This window comes from Dermacentor silvarum, chromosome 8, assembly GCF_013339745.2.
Source record: "Dermacentor silvarum isolate Dsil-2018 chromosome 8, BIME_Dsil_1.4, whole genome shotgun sequence".
NCBI lineage: Eukaryota > Metazoa > Arthropoda > Arachnida > Ixodida > Ixodidae > Dermacentor > Dermacentor silvarum.
The window spans coordinates 158,815,579-158,835,761 of record NC_051161.1 but is presented as its reverse complement, the minus strand read 5'-3'; the positions used below and the strand labels follow the sequence as shown (position 1 = coordinate 158,835,761).

Sequence of the window (20,183 nt, the reverse complement as noted above, 5' to 3'; positions counted from 1 at the left end):
GTTCCAAAAGGGTGGTGCACCAAAGACTTAGGTGCATGCAGTGAGCGCTATGAATTTAGCTCGACTACAGAATCAGTTCCAGCATCGTACACAAACTGTTTGTTGTTCATAATAAGCTTATCAAAACGGATTTTGAAAATGCTTACTATACGAAAAAGTTTCTTCCTTGCCAAGCGCACACGTGCAGAATAATCTTCACGGACTGAAAACGACCAATTTTTTAGCTTTGAACTGGCAGACAGAATTTGCCCTTTGTCTTTGAATCTCATGAAACTGACAATTATCGGGCGGTTCTTTCCAAGCTGGTAGCGGCCAAGTCTGTGGGCACGTTCAATATCATGACTATTAATGGTGATATCGAGCTCCTGGAAGCAGAATGAAGTGATACGTGATTCAGATTGGGACCACGTTTCATCTTGCTTATCGGTGATCCCAAAAAACAGCGAGTTAGTGCGTCGAAGACGAATCTCGGCATCGTCGCATTTGTTCGAGAGCAGTTTAATGTCCGAGGAAAGTTTAGCCATTTCGGGATCGGCTACACAGCTTGTGCAACTTAACTGATTTGTTTCCGCGATTTTTTTAGGGCGTGGACTCACGAGGAAAGGCTAGAAATTGAATCCTCCACCTTCGACTGAGCGGCGCGAATCAGCGCTAGTTCACTTAACACAGTATTCTGAGAGCATTCAATGCGGGATTGGCCATAGCGATGGATTCAAGAGACGGCTGAGGTTTACTATTCCCATCGGGTCCTGGGTTCAATTCGACATCCCCAGCCAACACTAACAGAAGGCAAACGACATCGGCGTTGATACACTGGTAACAAAATATGAACATTGATTTTCGAAAGCAATCAATGGCGTCAGTGGGGCACGACACCGCTAGCAGAAAAGCGTTATCAGAGCGAATGCAATTAGTATTAGGCAAGTAACCAACCTGCATGAAAAAGGGCATTCTCGTGACCAGCATAGTTGCGGTGGCGTGCCCCGAGTGATTGCAGCATGGGGGTAGTATTTGTAGACCATCCGAAGTGGCTGCGCAGAGCGTAGCACTTGGTTGCCAGATGTGGAAACGGTCCGACGTTAGAGGCAGCGCGTAAGGCCCGGCGTTACTTGTGTTGACTGTGTTGTCGGTTTGTCGCCAAACGTGCCAGTGATGGTCCAGGTCGCAACAGCTGCCTTGACAGCACAACGGCGTTGACGTGACGATCAAAAACAGTGCGACCTGCATGAAAAAGGGCATTCTCGTGACTAGCATAGTTGCGGTGGCGTGCCCCCAGTTTGTTTTCATTATGCACTTCCGTGCAGCATAACCAGCTGCATAGTAAATGAGGCGTGAATCATTTCTCTCTACATGCTGGTCATGATCGCCAGGTGAGGACAAAGCTGCCTCTGCTGCAGGCAAATTTTCTGCATCAATGAGGCTGTCAACCCGATCCCAAACGGTAGTCTTACGAGGACGAGTGCTGCCACTTCCTTAAATTTCTAGCAGAGCACTCAAAGCATATGGATCAGAATTTCTATACCTTACAGTTTTTACCAACTGTAGAAAGACATACAATTCATGGTAATTAGGAATTGAGTGGGCGTAGGGTTGTCGTTACAGCCAGAGGATAGGCGAACAATACTGAACAAGTTTTCTAGGGGGTCTTGACTAAGTCGAGATGTCATTAGGTACTTGTAGCCTAACTTATTAACGTACGACAGAAGTTCAAGTGTGCTTGACAGGGTGACCCGCAAACCGATGCCGTTTTCACCGACGCTTATGTTATCTGATTGTATGAGCGACGCGAATTGTCTAGAACTTTCTGGAAGACACGCGGGCATCAGGGATTAATCTGGAACCTTCGATGACTCAGGTATAAAAGCCAACACGTTTCGCCGCTGATCAGATTTTCGACGATCGCCGACTATGTTCGCCGCCATCGTTGTGCTTTGAGTGTCGCTTGCTTTTGTGGGCACAGGTTCGCCCAATAAACAACCAGTTTCGTCATACACAGTTTTACGACTGTTTACTTCAGCGTCACAGCTACGTGACAATATTTAGGCATTAGCCAGTCTGCACTATGTGCATTTCACCACATGTGAAAGGAGTACAATACACTGCCTCGGACACACACTGGGCAAATTTAGTGGTATCTTAGTGGACAAATTTAGTGGTAACCAAGCAAGCCTCGCTTGCCTGCTCGCCTTTCACAATTCACTTACGGACCGTCGTTCATATCCTGTCTACATTATTTCTTTCTGGTTATATATGTGCATAGCAGTCCACAAGCGAATTGAGAAAGACACCCAGGCAAGGGAGGCTTGCTTAGTTAAAGGTACCAGCAAACTTGTCTTGTATCTGTTAGGGGTTGTGTGGTCTGTTCCTTTGATTATGTGTATATTTGGTCAGATTTACATGGGGCAGACTGGCCGGTGCCCCAACATGTGCCTGGGAGAGCACCAACATAGATGTGACATAGGACAACATAGGCATGACATAGTGGACTTGAAATGCATGAGAACTATGCCGGTAGCTCATGCAAATATTCTATAACGGCTGGCACTTAAATTTCTCGGGGTTGCATTGGGTTGCCCGTACACCAGCACTCCTATGCTTGTTTCCATGCCAAGTGATCAGATAGAAGATTTTCCAATTCCCGCTAGCAATCCAGAGACACTGCTGCTCTTTGTCGAGTGGAAACGAATACAGCCAAAGTAGTTCACAACACATACACCCACAGCTGATCCATGTTGCATGTTTGTACAGCCAAGAAAAATTTGGGCATACTATAGTTACTGCTACACCCAAGGGCTACACAGCGGTTCCTCAACGACTTTATGTGAACCGACATCGCGTAAACTTTTCGCACAACTAACATCTCCAAATGGTTTCGCAGCGAGTGATACACTGTGTATTCCTGTGGTTCATTGCCAAATGTTGTTAATTTTCTGTCCTTTCACCATGCAAGGTACACAGGCACTCACTTCAAGACGGCGACCCTCCACCTCGAAAACAGTCTCTCCTGAAAGACTAGCAGCGAGATTAAATGAAAGGAAAATACCACATCCATAACCAGACAGATGCTATGTGTTCCATACATTTAACCTCCTTCTGTCTTTAAGGAAGCGTGGTATATAATCAATAAATGTTTTTATCAAGTTTTTTTTGTTGAGAAATGTCTAATGTGCAGCATATGTACGGGCCCACGTACATGTTGGATGTTGGAAAAAGTGCTGCACCTTAGCTTGGTATATGTATATCAAGCACCAACGACACATCAGAAAATGTTGCCACACGTGGTGACTAATTTTGTTTTAGGAATTATATGAATGCCAGCAATCTAATGTATAAACTCCGTAGAGGCTCATTAGGAAGACATGACACGGTCACACGAAAACTGCTTTGGAGCACACATTAGGAAGACATTTCATGCTCACAAGAAAAACACTCATCAAGTATGCATCAGAACGACGGTGGCCAATATGTTTTAGAATGGCATTAGGAATACATCAGAGTATTTCCGAAGAAACACATCAGAGACTCCTTTGGCCTTAATGCCAAAGTCATCAGATCTTCATGTGAAACTCATCTCATATTTTCTTGAAGGACTACTACAGCGCAATGCACCCATGCACACTTAAACAATAAAAAAATCGCGCCAGTGTACGCGGCGACTGCGGAATTGGTGCCGTCTTGACACGTAGCGCACATGTCCTGCTCGCTTTAGCAGTTGACAGTACTTACCCACGGCCAAGATTTTGGCTGGTGCCGGTGGCTTATCTGCGTCCCACTTGATTTCAATGAAGTCGCTCTCGAGCCGCTTCAATGCGCCGCACGGGTCCCCCATAAGTTCCAGCCCTATGCTCGCGTCAACAACTGTAGTTATAGGGTAAATGTCCCACTTTTCCTCGTCTTTCCATAAAACCAGAATGTGTTTCATGTTTAAGCTGTGGAACGGTGACTGCGGCTGTGGCCATAGAATAAAGAACCAACTTTCTGTGGCAACTGACAAACACGCACTGAAATTAAAAATGGCACTTACGACACACACCAATCGGATTGGATTGAATCGGATTGAATCTAACGTGAACCACTTACGCTAAATATGGCCAAACCACAATAACGTTACTGCATTTTTTGTTCAAATTGCGATACTATTCATAAAACAACGCTTAAAAGAACCATTAATTATAGATATACTATTATATTGAGAATAAAGTATAGGAAGCTGTCGAAATTAAAAATTGTTTCTCAAATATTTATGGGTAAGCTTGGCGCTGACTTGGCTAATACGCTAGGCGTCGCCGTAAGCCAGGTTACAGCGATGCCGTGCCAGGCCTACTCTCGGTCAGCGGTGTTTGGTTGTGTATTGGCGTTTTTCACCTCCAGAAATGCCGCACAGAAAAAGATATAAAAAATATCTCTATGACAGTACTTGTGAGGTCCCAGTACGAACGAAATGCAGGAGGAAAGCTTTGGACTATGAAAACGGTGCTGGCAATAGTACGTCCGCCTCTGACAGCGACGAGGACTCGCTAGGTGCCCACGAACAGCGTTCAGAAAATACATGCTGCGATCGAAGTTCGTCGCTACCAAGCAGCCCACTTGCTGATTCCAACTGTGACGATGAAAGCTTCAGTGACATCGGTGAAAATTCTTTTGTGTGTTTGAACTACGGGAACATAAATGCTGCCGACAGGCTCCGGTACGACTCCTCGTCGTCAGATGACGAAGAAAGCAACCAGGGAACTGAGGAAGCTGAACAGACGAGAAACGAGCTGGTTAGTATGGTATTATTTTCGTTATACTTACAATACGGTCTTTCACAGTGCGGTATGCCGTCATATACGGAGAAGCTTCTATTTTTTAATATTAGGCAAATATAAAACACGTTGACCTTGATTCAACCATTTCAGTTTCCAGGTTCGTAGCGTGTACATTAAAGACAATTTTTGCAGGTATATCGATAATAAAAAGTTGCCCTTGTCAACTTTTAAATTGCTGATCCTAGATCAGTAGTTAAAGCCCTTTCTCGATATAGTTAGCTGCACAATTACATTTTGAGACAAGCTTGTGCACTCCACCGAGGTAACCATCCTGTGTTCGATTTCCTGCGTTGGCTTTTTAACTTTTGCAAAGCTTTCATTTCACGAAACGTTTGCGAATTTCCTTTCCAGCAGCACTAATATGCTTTGCTGTGAATGAGAAATTTTACCTCTCTAACTCTTGTAGAGGGCCTGTGTCAATATGGGGAGTCCATACAGCATTTGTGTAGTAACATTTTGTTATTTTATTACCTCTATCGTATGAGAACATTGCAACATGAACGTGGTTGGATCACAATTGCACTGGGCGTATATATCTGTTTCTTGACAGCTTCAGTAGACTGTTGGCTCTTTGTACTGCTGTCAGCTATGTACGGTTGAAACTGATAAGTGCAGCAATGTTTAAAGTGCTTATATTGAAAGAGGAAGTTCTGCAAGCACTTCGTTTCTCAAAGAAAAGTTTGGTTTCAACTTGAACGATCCTCATAATTCTAGCTAAAAAATAACAGGAATTTTTAGTGGTTTAGTTGATCGTTTATAGACAATTTGCCGTGACATCATACCAGCTGTCATGTTAAGATGTCCCTAGAGCATGGTAGACCTGCAACATTATTTAGTGTCATTTATGTGCGAAGATGTAGTGAAAGCTGTCAAAAATGTGCTATAATGTTGATCATGATATTGGATGCCTAGCAATCTGCTACACATTTGCCCAGTCATCACTATTGCCAGTGTTGCCATTATTTGTACAATTATTGAAAAGCTAGCTGGGGATGTTAACTTGCTGCTCATGTACTTTCTCTTTGCCCAGGATGTCCCGTTGTACCCTGAATCAAAGCTTTCACGGGGTCAGTCTCAGGTGATGGTGATGGCCCACAGCCTGCGGCACCATTCATCAAAGGAAGCCACAGAAAGCCTCCTGAAGGTCATTGATGCCCATATGCCTCAAGGTGCTGCACTCCCCAAAACAAAGCACCTATCTTTTAAAAATTTCTCGTCGGCACTTGAATGTCAACGCAGCACACATATTTATTGCACTGACTGTGGTGAATACCTTGCACAACTGCCTTGTGATAGTGTTAATGTAACGTGTCCTCAATGTACCTCAGTGCACAGTATCTCTGCGCTTCTAGACCTAGGTTCCTTTTTTCTTACTCTGAACTTTGATGCCCAAGTCAAAGACATACTCTTAAGCGGCAAGTTATTACAGAACCGAAGGGGTGCATCCTATGATGTCAAAGACATCACTGAGAGCACGGCCTATAACGCTCTGCCAATAACGAACAAGGAGATCTCATTAACATGGAACGCAGATGGTGTGCCATTGTTCCAGTCATCTGGACATTGTGTGTGGCCCCTGCTGTTGCAGGTCAATGAGCTCCCCTTTAAAGAAAGGGTAAACAAGCTTTTGCTTTTTGGCTTGTGGTTTGGAAACGGGAAGCCACACATGAACCCCTTTCTGAAGCCATTTGTAGAAACTATTAACTGCCTCTCGTCTGAGGGCATCTCCTGGTCAAGCAAATCTGGTGTGACAGAAACATGTCGTGTTTATCCAGGTCCTTGCACTATTGACACTAGTGCTCACTGCATGGTCATGAATATGACGCAGTTAGCGACGGGTCTCATGGCTGTGCGTGGTGCGAGCAAAATGTCGAAGTTGTCCAACGAGGACGACGCCATGCTCGCATTTACACAGTTCAAGAGCCTGAGCCAAAGCAGTGGACGCCAAAAAGCTTTGCTAGGCATGTTGATAAGGCACACAGGAGCGGGGAACCGTCTTGTGGCATCAAAGGTGCAAACATGCTGTTTTTCATGGCATTCATACAGTTTCTAAGCTCATTTGTTGTCGATTATATGCATGTTGTCTGCAATGGATTTGTTCGCACGACGGCCTTTCTGTGGTTCAGCCACAAGAGGCAGAACGAATTTAGCCTTGGATCGCACCTGCAGTGAGAGGTTGAGCCAGTTGACTCCAGTGTGGGAGACAAGACTGCCGCGGTCACTCTTGGAAATGAAGTACTGGAAGGCATCTGAGTGGAGAGATTGGCTTCTTTTTTTCCCTCCAGTGGTACTGAAGGGTTTTTTACTTAGCAGATACTATAAAAACTGGATGAAGTTTGTTGCCATCATGCACTTTTTCTTGCGGTCAACCATTCCTATGGATAAAATGAGGAAAGTTAGGCGGCTCATGGTGCAGTTTCTGAAAGGTTATGAAGAACTCTACGGCCAAGAGAGCATGACCTACAATGCTCATATCCTTGTCCATATGGTGGACCATGTGGATCAATGGGGGACACTGTGGGGCTTCTCTGCCTTTCGAGTCCATGAATGGGAGGCTGGTCAGTCTCGTAAATGGCACCAGGTATGCCCATAAGCAGATTGTTGAGAAGTTCGCTTTATTAACAGCCCTTCAACAAGTTGTGCCTATGAGTAGTGGATGGAAGAGTGAGGACATTCAATCTTTTGTCAAGTCCCTACTTAAGGGTTACAACCTTAGAAAGAGTTGTGTGCAAAAGGGTGCTGTGGCATTGTATGGAAAGGAAATCGCACAAGGAGGCCTTATGACCTACAAGAAGGCAACAATTGGTCCATTTACATACTGTGTGAACTCAATGGACAAGTCGCGAAGAAAGAATTCTTATGTTGTCACAAGTGCTGGTTTGTTTAGTCAGGTAATGAATATTATCTCAAGTACTGATGTAAATTCTTGTTTTGAAGTGCATTTCAAAATAAAAAAATCTGCGTGTTGTGAACACTTTTCTTTTTTGCATAATTGGTTGTCATTCTGTCCATTTCGTGACTGTTTGTGAAACTGTGTGCCTCGTAAAAACGTTCGCAGTAACAGCAGCCACTGGGCGCAATTTGGGAGTGTTTTACAAATAAGCACTTAGGTCTTTCTGATGCGATTTGCCCTTAGAAGCCTCACCACTTCTACCACTTATATGTCGCCCAAACAACTGTTATTGATCATTCTGATTAATGTACTCTTCCCCTTACTAATTTAGTGGCGCTAAGTGCTTTTCATCTACGCGAAAGACAACAAGGTCGAGAGCACGAGCTATTTAATAAAATGTTTTTGCAGAAGCGTAACGACGTCACCAAAAATAGTGTGTCAGAAATATTGAAAGTGCACATTTCCTTGATAACGCATTTGTACGCACGGTGGTTTGTGTGTTGCACCTAATTAGGCGTATATTTTCAATAAGCTCGCTGTTCTGGCAGCTCGTAATGGTGAGGCGCATTGGGCATTTGGCCCTGGTTATCGCGTCCTTATCCATATTTTGTTTGTCGATGGAAACGAAAGATGCAGCGCAGTTTCGACTTAATAATCCCGCCGCTAAAAAGCGTTTCGCCGCGTACGGCTTCTGCAAACCGCACTCAAGCCTTCACACCGCAGGTTAATATGTCTGCCAATCTCTGCCGATAAAAATGCAACGGGAGCGCAAAAGAACACGCAACGGCAACGTAGACAAAGCGTCGACGGAGCGCCACCATTTTCACGAAGGGAGTGCGCAAAACAAACTAGGTGCAGTAGCACCGCCTCGTCGGTCTTGTCATGTCTAGCAGGATAATGTGAGCGCCAAAAATAAGTATCCCTCTTTATTCACGGAAGCACGTTCCCATCACTGCGAAGTCTAGTCACCACTGTGCAGAAAATTAAATGAAGCACATGCAGTTGAAAGCTGTGAAGACTGCACGCACGGAATGCGTTGTCTAAATGGGAGCTGGTAGGGATGGTAATATCGATGAACGGTTAATTGATTAATCGACTAAAAGTATGCCGCAAAACGATTAATCGTCATCGATGTCTACCTTTAATTTAATCGGTTTAATCGATTAAACCAGTTCGATTAATCGTTTTCCAGACAGTGACTAAAGTGGCGTGAAAATTTTCAAATCGTACTATAGAATGCGGAGCACGAGCAACGACAGCGCGGCTGCGAAGACCGAGAGCGAATGTCGACTGTTTTCCCGAGTCCTGCCGAGCTTGCCAAGCGTTTCCGCGCTTTACGCACACGTCACACAGGCTGCCTGAGGCCGAAGAGAGCCCGACCCCATGGAGGAAGAAATAAACTACGGAAAGAGCATTACGTGAGGCAGCAAGTCTTGGCAAGCGAACTTACCGTCAAGACATTTCCTTCGCTTTTTACCTCGCAGTATAGGGTCAACACGTGACTCTGAGAGGCAACGAATTGGCGAATAATTTCAGATCAGCGCGCACCCGTTCAGCTGCTGCCCTGCACCTTTTGCAGCGAGGCAGCATTAAACCTACCGCGCGCTTTGATGTGGCGATCACGTGTAGGGCCGTTGCTTCTTGATGTCGCTGCGATGTTCTCTTCTAATTTCTTCTTCCCCACCCTCCTCAGTAAGTGTCCTTTTTAACATACAGGGTGTTCATTTTTAAGTTTTACGGAATCTTTTGAGAGCGCCTGTGGCAGGTAGCATAATTCTTATCATTGATGAGACGGACATTAGTACGAGAAATCGAACCACATATTCAACTAATTACCAAACATTACTAAATTAACTTCATAGTTAACTTACGACACATCTTGCAATTTGCCAATTGCAGCCGGTGCGGCCCCGGTGTTTAGAAGTGGGTTAATCCCGAAGCTGTGAAGCGTTTCTCAATTATTGGTTACATGATTGTGTTTCTAGTGGAACGCAAGCGCCAATGGGGGGCGGATGCTGCTAAGCACGACGCCTAGCTAACTCGTTTGGAGTTTAAAGTACGTATTTACTTATTTCACGTACTTTCCAGGCCCGAAGGCGTTACAGAAAGGAGTGGATTCAAAAACAAACAATAATGCAGCAAAAATACAAACAAAAAATAATAACAAAAGGCATTCGAACAGCGCTCTTGAAGTTGGTAGAGTCGGTGATGAGTGCGACTGATGCGGAAAGGCGATTCCAGTCCGTGCTTGTCCAGAGATGAATGAGTCACTGTACCGGCTTGTGCGGCACAATGGCCCCCCGACTTCGAGGCTGCGGTCAGCGCGGAACGAAATATAAGGGAAGGGAAGGGCAAGGAAAAGGGAAGGGCAAGAAGGGTTTCTTTTAAAAGGGGGTTAAAATGAAAAAAATTTTGAAAAAGGGAAAGACGGGAACATTTGCGGCGTGACGAAAGATAAGGTAAGGTGAGATAAAGCGTCCACCGCGGTTTTGAATAATTTCAAGAGTAGAAACTAATGAAGACTGAGTCGGATCCCAAATGGCTGAAGCATACTCCAATTTGGAGCGAACTGAAGTTTTGTAGAGAGTTAGCTTCAGGGACGAAGGGGCAGAGCTAAAATTACGGCGCAAGTAAACAACCATACGGTTAGCGTTATTAGCAACATACTCAATATGCGAATGCTAAGAAAGGTTATTTGATATATGAAGGCCGAGATACTTGTAAGAAGTAACTGACGTCACAGGTGCACCATTAATAAAGTACGTGTGCATGAGAGTGTTACGACATATTCGCATGGCCTTGCATTTATTTGAATTTAGTTGCATGCACCAATTAGAACACCACTCAGTTACGCGGTTAAGGTCGTCTATGCAGTTCTTGGGAATCGGAAGGATTAGTAATTTTACGGTAGAGAACACAGTGATCTGCGAATAGCTTTATGGAAGAACAAAGAACGCAGTTCGGAAGATAGTTAATATAGATTAAAAAAAAAAACACCGCCCAAGCACTCCGTACAGATGGTTAACCAGCGAAGCTGAAGCGTGCGGCCCCGGTGTTTAGAAGTGGGTTAATCCCGAAGCTGTGAAGCGTTTCTCAATTATTGGTTACATGATTGTGTTTCTAGTGGAACGCAAGCGCCAATGGGGGGCGGATGCTGCTAACCACGACGCCTAGCTAACTCGTGATATCGAACGCATGTGACAACGGCGAGCCGAGGAGGAGGCGTTGCGGGCAAAGCAGCGTCAACGTGACAATTCCGGGAACGCGTTCGCTAACGATGTCACTAACGGCGCTGCCAATGGCGCGCGTGCTTGAGTGCGACATAGAGAAAGAACGACGTAACTGACGGCGCAGCCATTGGAGACGTTTACCGAAACATGAGACGAATGGTTTTTCGTTTCGCCTAGCCATATACAGCTTTTGCTGTAAAAGAGAAGTGGACCCAGGACTGAGCCTTGAGGAACACATATTAGAAAACAGGCGTATCTACTTGTCAGGCGTATCCACTTGGAATGAATTTCCAGAATGACACCAGTTTGGAGATATGCACGATCTAACTCGCCGTAAACAAACGCTGTTGTTCCAATTACTTTTTTTACCAAAGTGCATTGAAGAACAAAAGTAACTGGAACGCCCGTGTATTTCGTCCCACACTTTGAGAAATAATATATCAAAACTGGTGTCATCCTGGAAATCCATTTCAAGTGGATGCGTCTTGCAACCTCACTGGCTACAATTCATAAATTGCAATATCTGTCGTAAAGTAAGTAACTAAGAAGTTCATTAGTCAATTTATAGTTAATTAGTCAAGTCTGTCTATCGATTTTTCGTGCTACTAATGTCCGCCTCTTCGAATAACCCAGCTCAACGATAAGAATTATGCTACCTGACACAGGCAATTTTGAAAAATTCCGTAAAACCTAAATATGAACACCCTGTATATTGTTTATTCCTTCACTAGTCACTAGCGGCAATTATAGTTGGCCTTTAAGAAATTAAACATTATTCTTTATCAAAGGTTACATCCTTGTATTTCTTATCCTGGTTCCATTTTCAAACGTTATAATAGGTACTTACGTCAGTAGATAACTGTGTTTCAGCCTTTTTAAAGCGCCCGAAAAAGAAGTCGATTAATCGATTAATCGACGAAAAACCCCGCATCGAAAGCGATTAATCGATTATAGGCTAAACTGACGAACGATTAATCGTTAATCGATTAAAATATTTAATCGACCATCCCTAGGAGCTGGAGGCTTCTGCGAGTGCGCGACCAGGACATCACAATCGAGGCTGATGCCGCCGGAGTTTGAGTTGGACGCCTCATGTAGTGCAGTTCTCCAAGTGTTCCAAAAAGGTGCACGTTTTTCCTCCGGCACCCTGGCGTCCAGCTTGAAGAACGGCACGTATGCATCTGCGTGAAAAACACCTCTATGTAGTGTACGTACTACTTGACGACGTACTCTATTGTAGGACACGTGTAGTATTTGCGGTTACATTATTCTTATCCTGCGGAAGACGAATGCAGTGTGTGAGACCCCTGGCATCAACCTAAATGAGGGGCCAGTAATAAATGAAATATCCCGTGAACACAACTCAAAAATCACAGTTTAAGGGATAATTATGTACATCGATTGCGGCTATTTAAGCACTAAGTGTTACAGTAAGGTTTGCTCAGACAAAAGCTACGGATGTCACAGAGTTTCACACAGTAACTACTAGGGACAATTCTCTGGCGCTGCGATCGTTCAGCCGCCAAGGCAATTATGGGTAGCGCATGAATTTGTCTGGTCTTCGTGCTTGCTGATTCAGACGACGGCATGGATGCCGTCGTACACAATTATATGTGTACACGTGAAAAAACGTATCAAGGAAACCCTACTGCTTCGTATGCAGACATTACCCAAACAATACATGAAAATTATGTATTGTCTGGCTACTTCATTTATAAAAGCCACACGATCAACATATTGGATATAGCAAAAGTAATTAATTACAAAGTGGTTATTTGCCTAATTACTCAATTATTGAGTTAATATGAGTAATTCAAATCAAGAGTACAATTATTTGTAATTATTTATTTGATTAATTATTTAATGATCATATGTTTATTAATTTAGTTATCTCAAAATTGAATAATTCAAATTATTTCAATAAATAGGTAATTAATTAGACGCATTCAGCTCTTTATATTGCGGTGACAACCGCTGTGTATAATTGAAACTGGAATACCTCAGGGAAAATCAAGCCCTTATGTTAAACAAAGAGACATTTGAGCTACATAATTCACAAACAGCACGACTGACAACAGAAAGAATCAACGATGCATCGACGAATGTTGGCGGCGGCGCTGTGGTCGCATGGGCTGGCATCCAAGTGCCGGACCTTTGCCGCCTCACGGCAATGCATGTCACGTGCCGCTCCTGAACTCACTAACCCCTTCTCGTAAACTTCAGTTGCGGAATATTAATATTAGGTACGCTTGTTAAAATTATGCTCTTTCACTCCATATCTCAAAATATTCATTCCCGCCGGTGTTGTCGATTGTTTGGATGTGAAATGCTTCACCCAATCCTCAGCTTGCTTGTGTGACATTTGTAAATACGACAGCATTAGTAAATTCGGTACGTAGAGTTCAACCGCTGAAGCTCCGTGAACTGTGCTCCTCCAGCATTCGCATTCAAGACTGTAGTTGTGGCTTCTGATTAAAAATAACTCCGGATGGGATTATGAGAATGGTTGCTTGCTGGACTAGTTGGTTTATTGGAACTTATGTAACAGACCGAAAAATTTACGAAGGGACGACGTATTTTTTGCTTTTTTCCTTTCCTGCTGGCGCATCGTATGTCAGTAGATAAACAGTTGGAAGTCAGCGCTCTTTTCAGTCTGTCTCTATCGTCGTCCCTTCCTTATTTTTTTTTCGCGCTGTTGCATGAGTTGGATTATGAGAGCTGTCCGAGTTACGAAGGTATCAGACAGATAGTTACAGGCGTTCGCTCAAGCGTGATAATATCGCTAAGGCACTACGGCAATTTCTAAATGAAGACAATTTCGAAGTTTGCATTTAAATACAAAACTAGGATATAGGGCAAGGTGCTAAAAGATCCAATAGCTTCATACTTAAGAAGAGACTCTTACCAACAAGAACTTCATTCCGTCACCAAGTGCGACGGCTCTCAATTCCATAATTGGGCATGCTCGCTGATGATTGCGCTAACGCACCACCCCCTTTCATATTCACTGCCACAAGGCAAAAATGCGACGTAAACCACCGCGGCTACACAAAAGGTTTATGTGCTTGTCGGGTCATTACCATTACTTTAGAGCGCGCACTTCAAGCTTCTTCCATCTTTTATTTAATAGAACCAGTTGGCAGCTCCGCGTTCGTGGTTGCATTTTGTTGAGCTTTAGATTTTTGGCTGCCAATTGTTCTTTGTTCATGTCAAACACCCACATTCAAACTTTGTTGCTCGGCCATCTTTCCCTGCTAAGTCCTAGCACGACCCTATATAGGGTTACGATTACCCCACTAATAATTGATTTGTTTCAATTTACTTTCATTCAAGGAAGTGTGCCAGATTTGTCGATTTTGTGGGGTTTAAAGAAAGTTACTTGCTTCGAACAATTTATTCGGCTGAGTATGTCAACTTTAGAAGTGCTGGAAATATTTTGAATGGCAGGAAGCCTGCGTGTAATGGGCTAATGAGATTTCTACATTCACCAATCTCGCGCTCACCGAGGCAGATGTCAGCGGTGGGGAACGTCCACGTGCTGGAGTAAGTCCGGCACGTGACCAATTCCAGGCCTGCCGCCGTGACGGCGCTTTTCTCCAGGGCAGCAAGCTTCTCTTCGTCCACCGGTTCGTCGAAGCAGTAGCGCTCCGCGAACATCGAGCTCAGGTCCTGTTTCCACGGGAGTAAGACAGTACGGTGATCGCGATTGCAGAAGGCTCTGTTATACGTGCTTGTCGAAAGCTCGCACTCCTTCAATGCAATTCATTAGGTTTTTCGTGCTGTTTCTGGCTATATAGGGTACATACGTAGGCAGATTTTAAAGCTTCACGTCACAATCTGTCCAGCCAGTATTCACTGAAAATATTCAAGATTTCGGTCCGTTGTGTAATGTTTATTGTCCTAACAAACAAGAACCGCATAACAGTCAGCAACCATGTTTGCTGTTATTAGGTAATAACCCTGTATCTGAAAACCGCTCTTACATCATGACCAGTGATGTAAGAGAAATAGGCTAGCACAATGCGTAGCATTTTAAATAGCCCGCTGAAAATGTTTTACGACAATTTCAGTTTGGAGCAGTGATTATTATTATTATTGTCAGTCGCGCGCTTTACTATAAGAGCACAAATGGCATATTTTACGGTTTGCTAAAACTGATGTAGATACCTATATCAGTTTCTTTATGACTTGTATTGAGTATATGTCGTGTGCATATTTGGTATAGGTTGTTATGATCGTGTTAAGTTACGTGCTTCTGTGGTTAAACATTGGGAGTTTGCATTGCTGTACTTGTTACGTTTTGAGGGACCGTGCACAATTAGTTGACTGCTACACATATGCTTTCAATGACTATTCAAGATTTCAGGCAATGAACTAATTTCTTTGGTAGAATATTTAGCTTGGTCATGTTCCTAACACTTTTCATTCCTCTTCTTGAAGGCTGTTGAAAAAATGAATACATGGCGTTCCTTCCATATTAAGGCTTTGCTTCTTCAATTTACAGGTTACTCTTTTCTGCACATTGCTCATTTATCTCTGCTGTACGGTGTCTATAAGGGGGAGGTGAGAGCAACGGGGGCGGCGAAGTGTTGCAAGCAATCATGACAGCAGCGGCGGCGCTGCAGTCGACGGCAAGATCGCTCCCCGGGCGCGGAAACACGGCGGTTAGTGCCGCGCGTTTCGAAGCGGGCGTTTCTGTTCGCAATTAGCGGTCGCATATTTTACATAACTAGCGTTTAAGCTAATGCATATCGTGCCTTGTTAGTAGAGGAGACAATAAATGAATAGCAGCTATCCTCTGATGAGCGGTTAAGTGTTAAAATGCATTAGATTCGGGCACGTCACGGCCGGCACAAATATTTTTCGCTCGTCTCGGTCGGACGCGTTCTACGTGCTTTCCCGAATCGTCGGGAGTGAAAAAAAGAATGATTTCAGCTAATGCGAAGAAGATTATGCTAGTAGTGTGGGTAAAAAAAGCTGCACCGATTTCTAGGCTCGCAGTGAAGAGCTCCTTAGGTCATATTACTGCGACGCACTGCATGCTGCTCGTCAAATTGGTTATTACCAATATATGAAGCTTTAGAGATCATTCCACATAGCAGTTAAGTAAACAAACTTATTTTAGTCGCTGATGAACTAGAATGGCGGGGACATGAAGAATACTCAAAAGGACGACATACAGCACTTCATTATATGATCCATTATACAGGGTGTCCCAACTATGATGCAACAAGATTTTAAAATATGCAAATGCCCCGTAGCTGTACAGAACCAAGGAAATGTTGTTTGCCGTCGCTTGTAGATACTCAGATTATTTTTGCATTCCGCCTAATTACGTAGTCTTCAGTAATTAATCAACTTCTCAAATATTATAATTAGATGAAAAGTGTCAATGTGAAAATTGTAGAGCAACTTGAAAAACTACGGATACAGCTTTCTGTAGCTCAATACGTGCTACATAAAAGTGTTTTTCCAAGCGTGAAAGAAGCCCGCGAATACACGCAAAATTGACGCGCGACTGGCCGCTCGAGGCACTTCGCTGGCTTCTTGTATTCGCTGGCTTCTTTCACGCTCGGAAAAACACTTTTATGTAGCACGTATTGAGCAAAAGCAAGTTGTATCGGTAGTTTATTAAGTTGTTCTACAATTTTCACATTGACACTTTTCATCTTATTGTAATATTCGAGAAGTTGATTAATTAAGACTAATTATGTAGTTAAGCGGGATGCAAAAAATAGTCGTAGTATCTACAAGCGACGGCAAACAACATTGCCTTGGTTCTGTCCTGCTACGGGGCATTATGATATTTTTAAATCTTGTTGCATGATAGTTGGGACACCCTGTAGATGATTCAACTGGGGTTCGAAGTGCAGCTTGCAGATCTTCCAAGTCCTGTTTAAGGCCTTATATGCACGGGGCCCGGGCCGCTGCCACGCTTCAAGTGCCTCATCGTCATCAGGCACCGAGAAAAGGGATATTTTTCTTTTCTTCTGCTTTTCTAGCAGAAACACAGCCTGTTCTGCAGCCCGGCGCAAAACAGTGCGTCTGTCGTTTCATGCGACTTGCCATGGCTTCTTACGGCATGGCAACGTGTGAAACTATTGTAGGAAACCACAAGGAGGTACAACTGCACAGCATGAATGCAAACAGAAATGAGCCGTGGAGCTAAAAGAACCGAACAGAAGCATGCAAACCGAGCGCACTCGCTAGCTCCGGCAGCAGCTAAACTACAGCGGAGGCATCTTATTGTCGACGCGCGCGCCACCACTCGGCATCATGAATCACTGCAACACGCATCGCGCTCTCCGACGGCTGCGTTGCTCCCACCTCCCCCTTCTAGCCACCGTATCTGCTGCTTCATCTGTTCATCGTTCATCTTCTTTCATCCCACAGATACTGGCATCATGTAAAGTAGATACCAGTCAAAATGCCAATACATATTGGTATAGTACACTTCCATTCACGTCCGCATTGATAATAGATTTTGTGGGGTAGACACACTCTGTTTGATTAATACTGATGCAAAGGCGTCGAGGCGCTTTTTGGACTATTTTATTTCTTCAAGTTAGCAAGACATCATGTGCTAAAACAAGTCTAAGCTTTTAATTTTAAAAGGTTGCTATTGTGTAGCGTATTTAGGAAATGAAAATCACAAGCCCTGTTTGAACTACCTGTAGCACTAATTATATGCATTCATTTACAAAACCCTAACGTTGTTTAGTAATTGTACATTCAAAATATCTAGTTCTTCCGCATAACTCTGTGCTGGTACTTCCGACACGCCATTTGCGAAAGCAACTTTACTGTTAGAGTGTTGCTCCGTCTGGGCGAGCTTCTTATTTTCCTAGCACGCCTTCCCTAGTACTATAACAAATAACGTTATATATACGAAGATGATTAGCTGTTTATCGTGGGTCATACGATTATCCCATAAAATATTATATTTCTTGTATATATGTGTGCTTGTGACTCAAGCAAACATGAAATATTCATAATTACTCATTAGCGCCTTCGGGGCTTCCCTTATCCAGCAGCGATAATCGTCATCTATGTTGCGCGCCTTTCTTTTATTGAACGCTGCGCACCTGGTAATTCCAGGTGACGAATGGCATGCGCGTTATGAAGTTGACACTGTATTCTTGTCAGGAAAGTAGCCAGCGCACAGTATGAAGAAAGGAAACGGAAGCAAGGCAGGTGACTACTTTTGTTGTGGCACAAGCCCCACAGGGCGCTAGCTTTGTGCGAGTGTACAGTGATATTGCAAAAAAATGCAAAGTAGATAATGGGACTGGCTGTTTTCGGTAGATGTGGGTCTATTAGGCTTTGCGATGGTTTTACTACTTTTTTACCACTTAAGCTTGGAGCAGTGTAATTTTCTGCAGCTCCTACAAATAAGTAAAAAAAAAATAACCCAGTTCCACGCTTGTGAAATGTGATGAAACAGCGGAACTGTGCAAGCGTCGGTGGATAGCGTAGTGGGTATGACGCTCGCCTTCGGACAGTGAGTACCTGGGATGAAATCCCCGCCTCGCCAAGAAAGTTTATATTGTTATTTTTTCTTTCTCTCTCTTTCTTCCCTCTCTATTTCTTTCACGACCTCTCTCTCTCTCGCTCTCATTTTCTCTTTCTGTCGCCCATACCAAGTTGTGTTGCAATCGTCTGTACAATGCAACCATATGGTTCCCGTAAATGCACGTTCTGCAAGGGAGGGTATATGGCGCAGGGGTTATGACGCTCGCCTTCGGACTCGCGTTGGAATGCCGCCTCGCCAAGAAAGTTCATTTTGTTTTCTCTCTCTCTGTCTGTCTGTCTCCTTTCTTTCTCTCTCTGCACCTTCTCTCTTATGCTCTGCTTTCATTACTGATCAACGCTTTGCACGGTTCAACCTCGGCCTTAAACAGATCCGCGGTTAAAATTATAGAGTAGAGATGGGCAAAACGGCTCACTTCAGTGAGCGGCTCGGAACGGCTTAGCTCACTGAAATGAACCGGCTCATTTGAATGGCTCACCGGTTCACTTAAACGTGTAACCTGTGTTATGCATATTCTATAGTTATGCGGCTTTGAAAAAAAATACGATATATGCATAATTTAATAACCGGGTTACTTATATTTTCGCTATGTTTAGAGAATATTTTACATATATTAAAAGCGTGAATTTTTAGTTGTAATGAAGCTTTCTTTTCTGATATTGGGGATAAAACGCTTATGGTACTGTGACAGGCAGGATGCGACGTACTGTTTTCAGAAAAAAAATATGTAACTTCGTCGTCATTACAGCGCGCCGGATACTGGCGATCATGCCATCACACACCAGGACAAAAAAAGAAAAAAAAGAAATGAAGTTCTATTACAACACAACAGGCCTCGTTTTATTGACGTGCTAATGATACACGCTCAGAAAATGCACTGAAGTGGATGTCATGGGCGACATTTTAAGGACTACACTAATTAGCACAAATGAAGACCAGGACGTAAACTGTACGTTCACCTCTTGTCGTTAAAGGGCCCCTAAACCACCCAGAGGTCGAAATTTAGTTGTGGTGTTACAGTTGTTCACGAGTCTACAACGAAAACGTAGCCGCGATAATTTTTCGAAATGGTGCTGTAAAAGCGGAGTTACACGCGTTTGATGACCGAAAAACGGCCCTCGCTCGTTTCGCTCTTTCCTTCGCTACTCTCTTCATCGGCTGGTCTCCCCTCCTCGCCGAGTGCTTCTCGAAAGGTCACGTGACATACGTCATCGCCAACGCGCTTCTCAAAATACTGCATACTTCCGGTCACGTCCCTGCTAGCGGCACATATACCGACGGCGAGCCCTCCGCCAGTGCCGTAGAACGTCTGCCGCGCGAGAGGTGTCCAAAGTAGTAGCAGGTCGGCCGGCGCCCCAATCGCTGCATCATCAATGGCCCAATCGACGACCGCGAACCTGCGCTCCTCCGCCACCGGCAACGAAAACATCAGCTGCAGCCGGGAGACGACGGGCTCGGCGGTGCTCGCATCGCAGCCGACGGCGCCGCTAATAGCGTATTTTTCTTCTTTGTGTACAAGGATTGCGAAGAGCGATAACAACGATAAGAAAATATTGCAGCTTGTGAGCGTCGGTATTTCATTTCAAAGCGCCGTCCGTTTTAGCTTTGAAGGGAACCAGAGAAGGCCTAGCGACGATATCGGCGCCGTCGAGCGATCAGTGGCGGTGAATCTGCCGCACAAATGTATCCCGGTCTCATCCCCTCTACGCACGGCAAGGAAA

At 44.1% G+C, this 20,183-nt stretch overlaps 1 protein-coding gene across 1 annotated transcript in view; it reads right to left on the bottom strand.

The window, feature by feature from the left end:
• The window catches only part of LOC125947748 (uncharacterized), a 116,222-nt gene that overhangs the window by 12,715 nt on the left and 83,324 nt on the right, over positions 1-20,183 (bottom strand). Inside the window, exons 4-6 of the mRNA XM_049673022.1 lie at positions 14,435-14,600; positions 11,936-12,112; positions 3,727-3,840 (exon numbers count right to left, since the gene is read on the bottom strand). Of these exons, the coding sequence (XP_049528979.1) occupies positions 3,727-3,840; positions 11,936-12,112; positions 14,435-14,600 (457 nt within the window). The remainder of the gene's footprint in view (positions 1-3,726; positions 3,841-11,935; positions 12,113-14,434; positions 14,601-20,183) is intronic.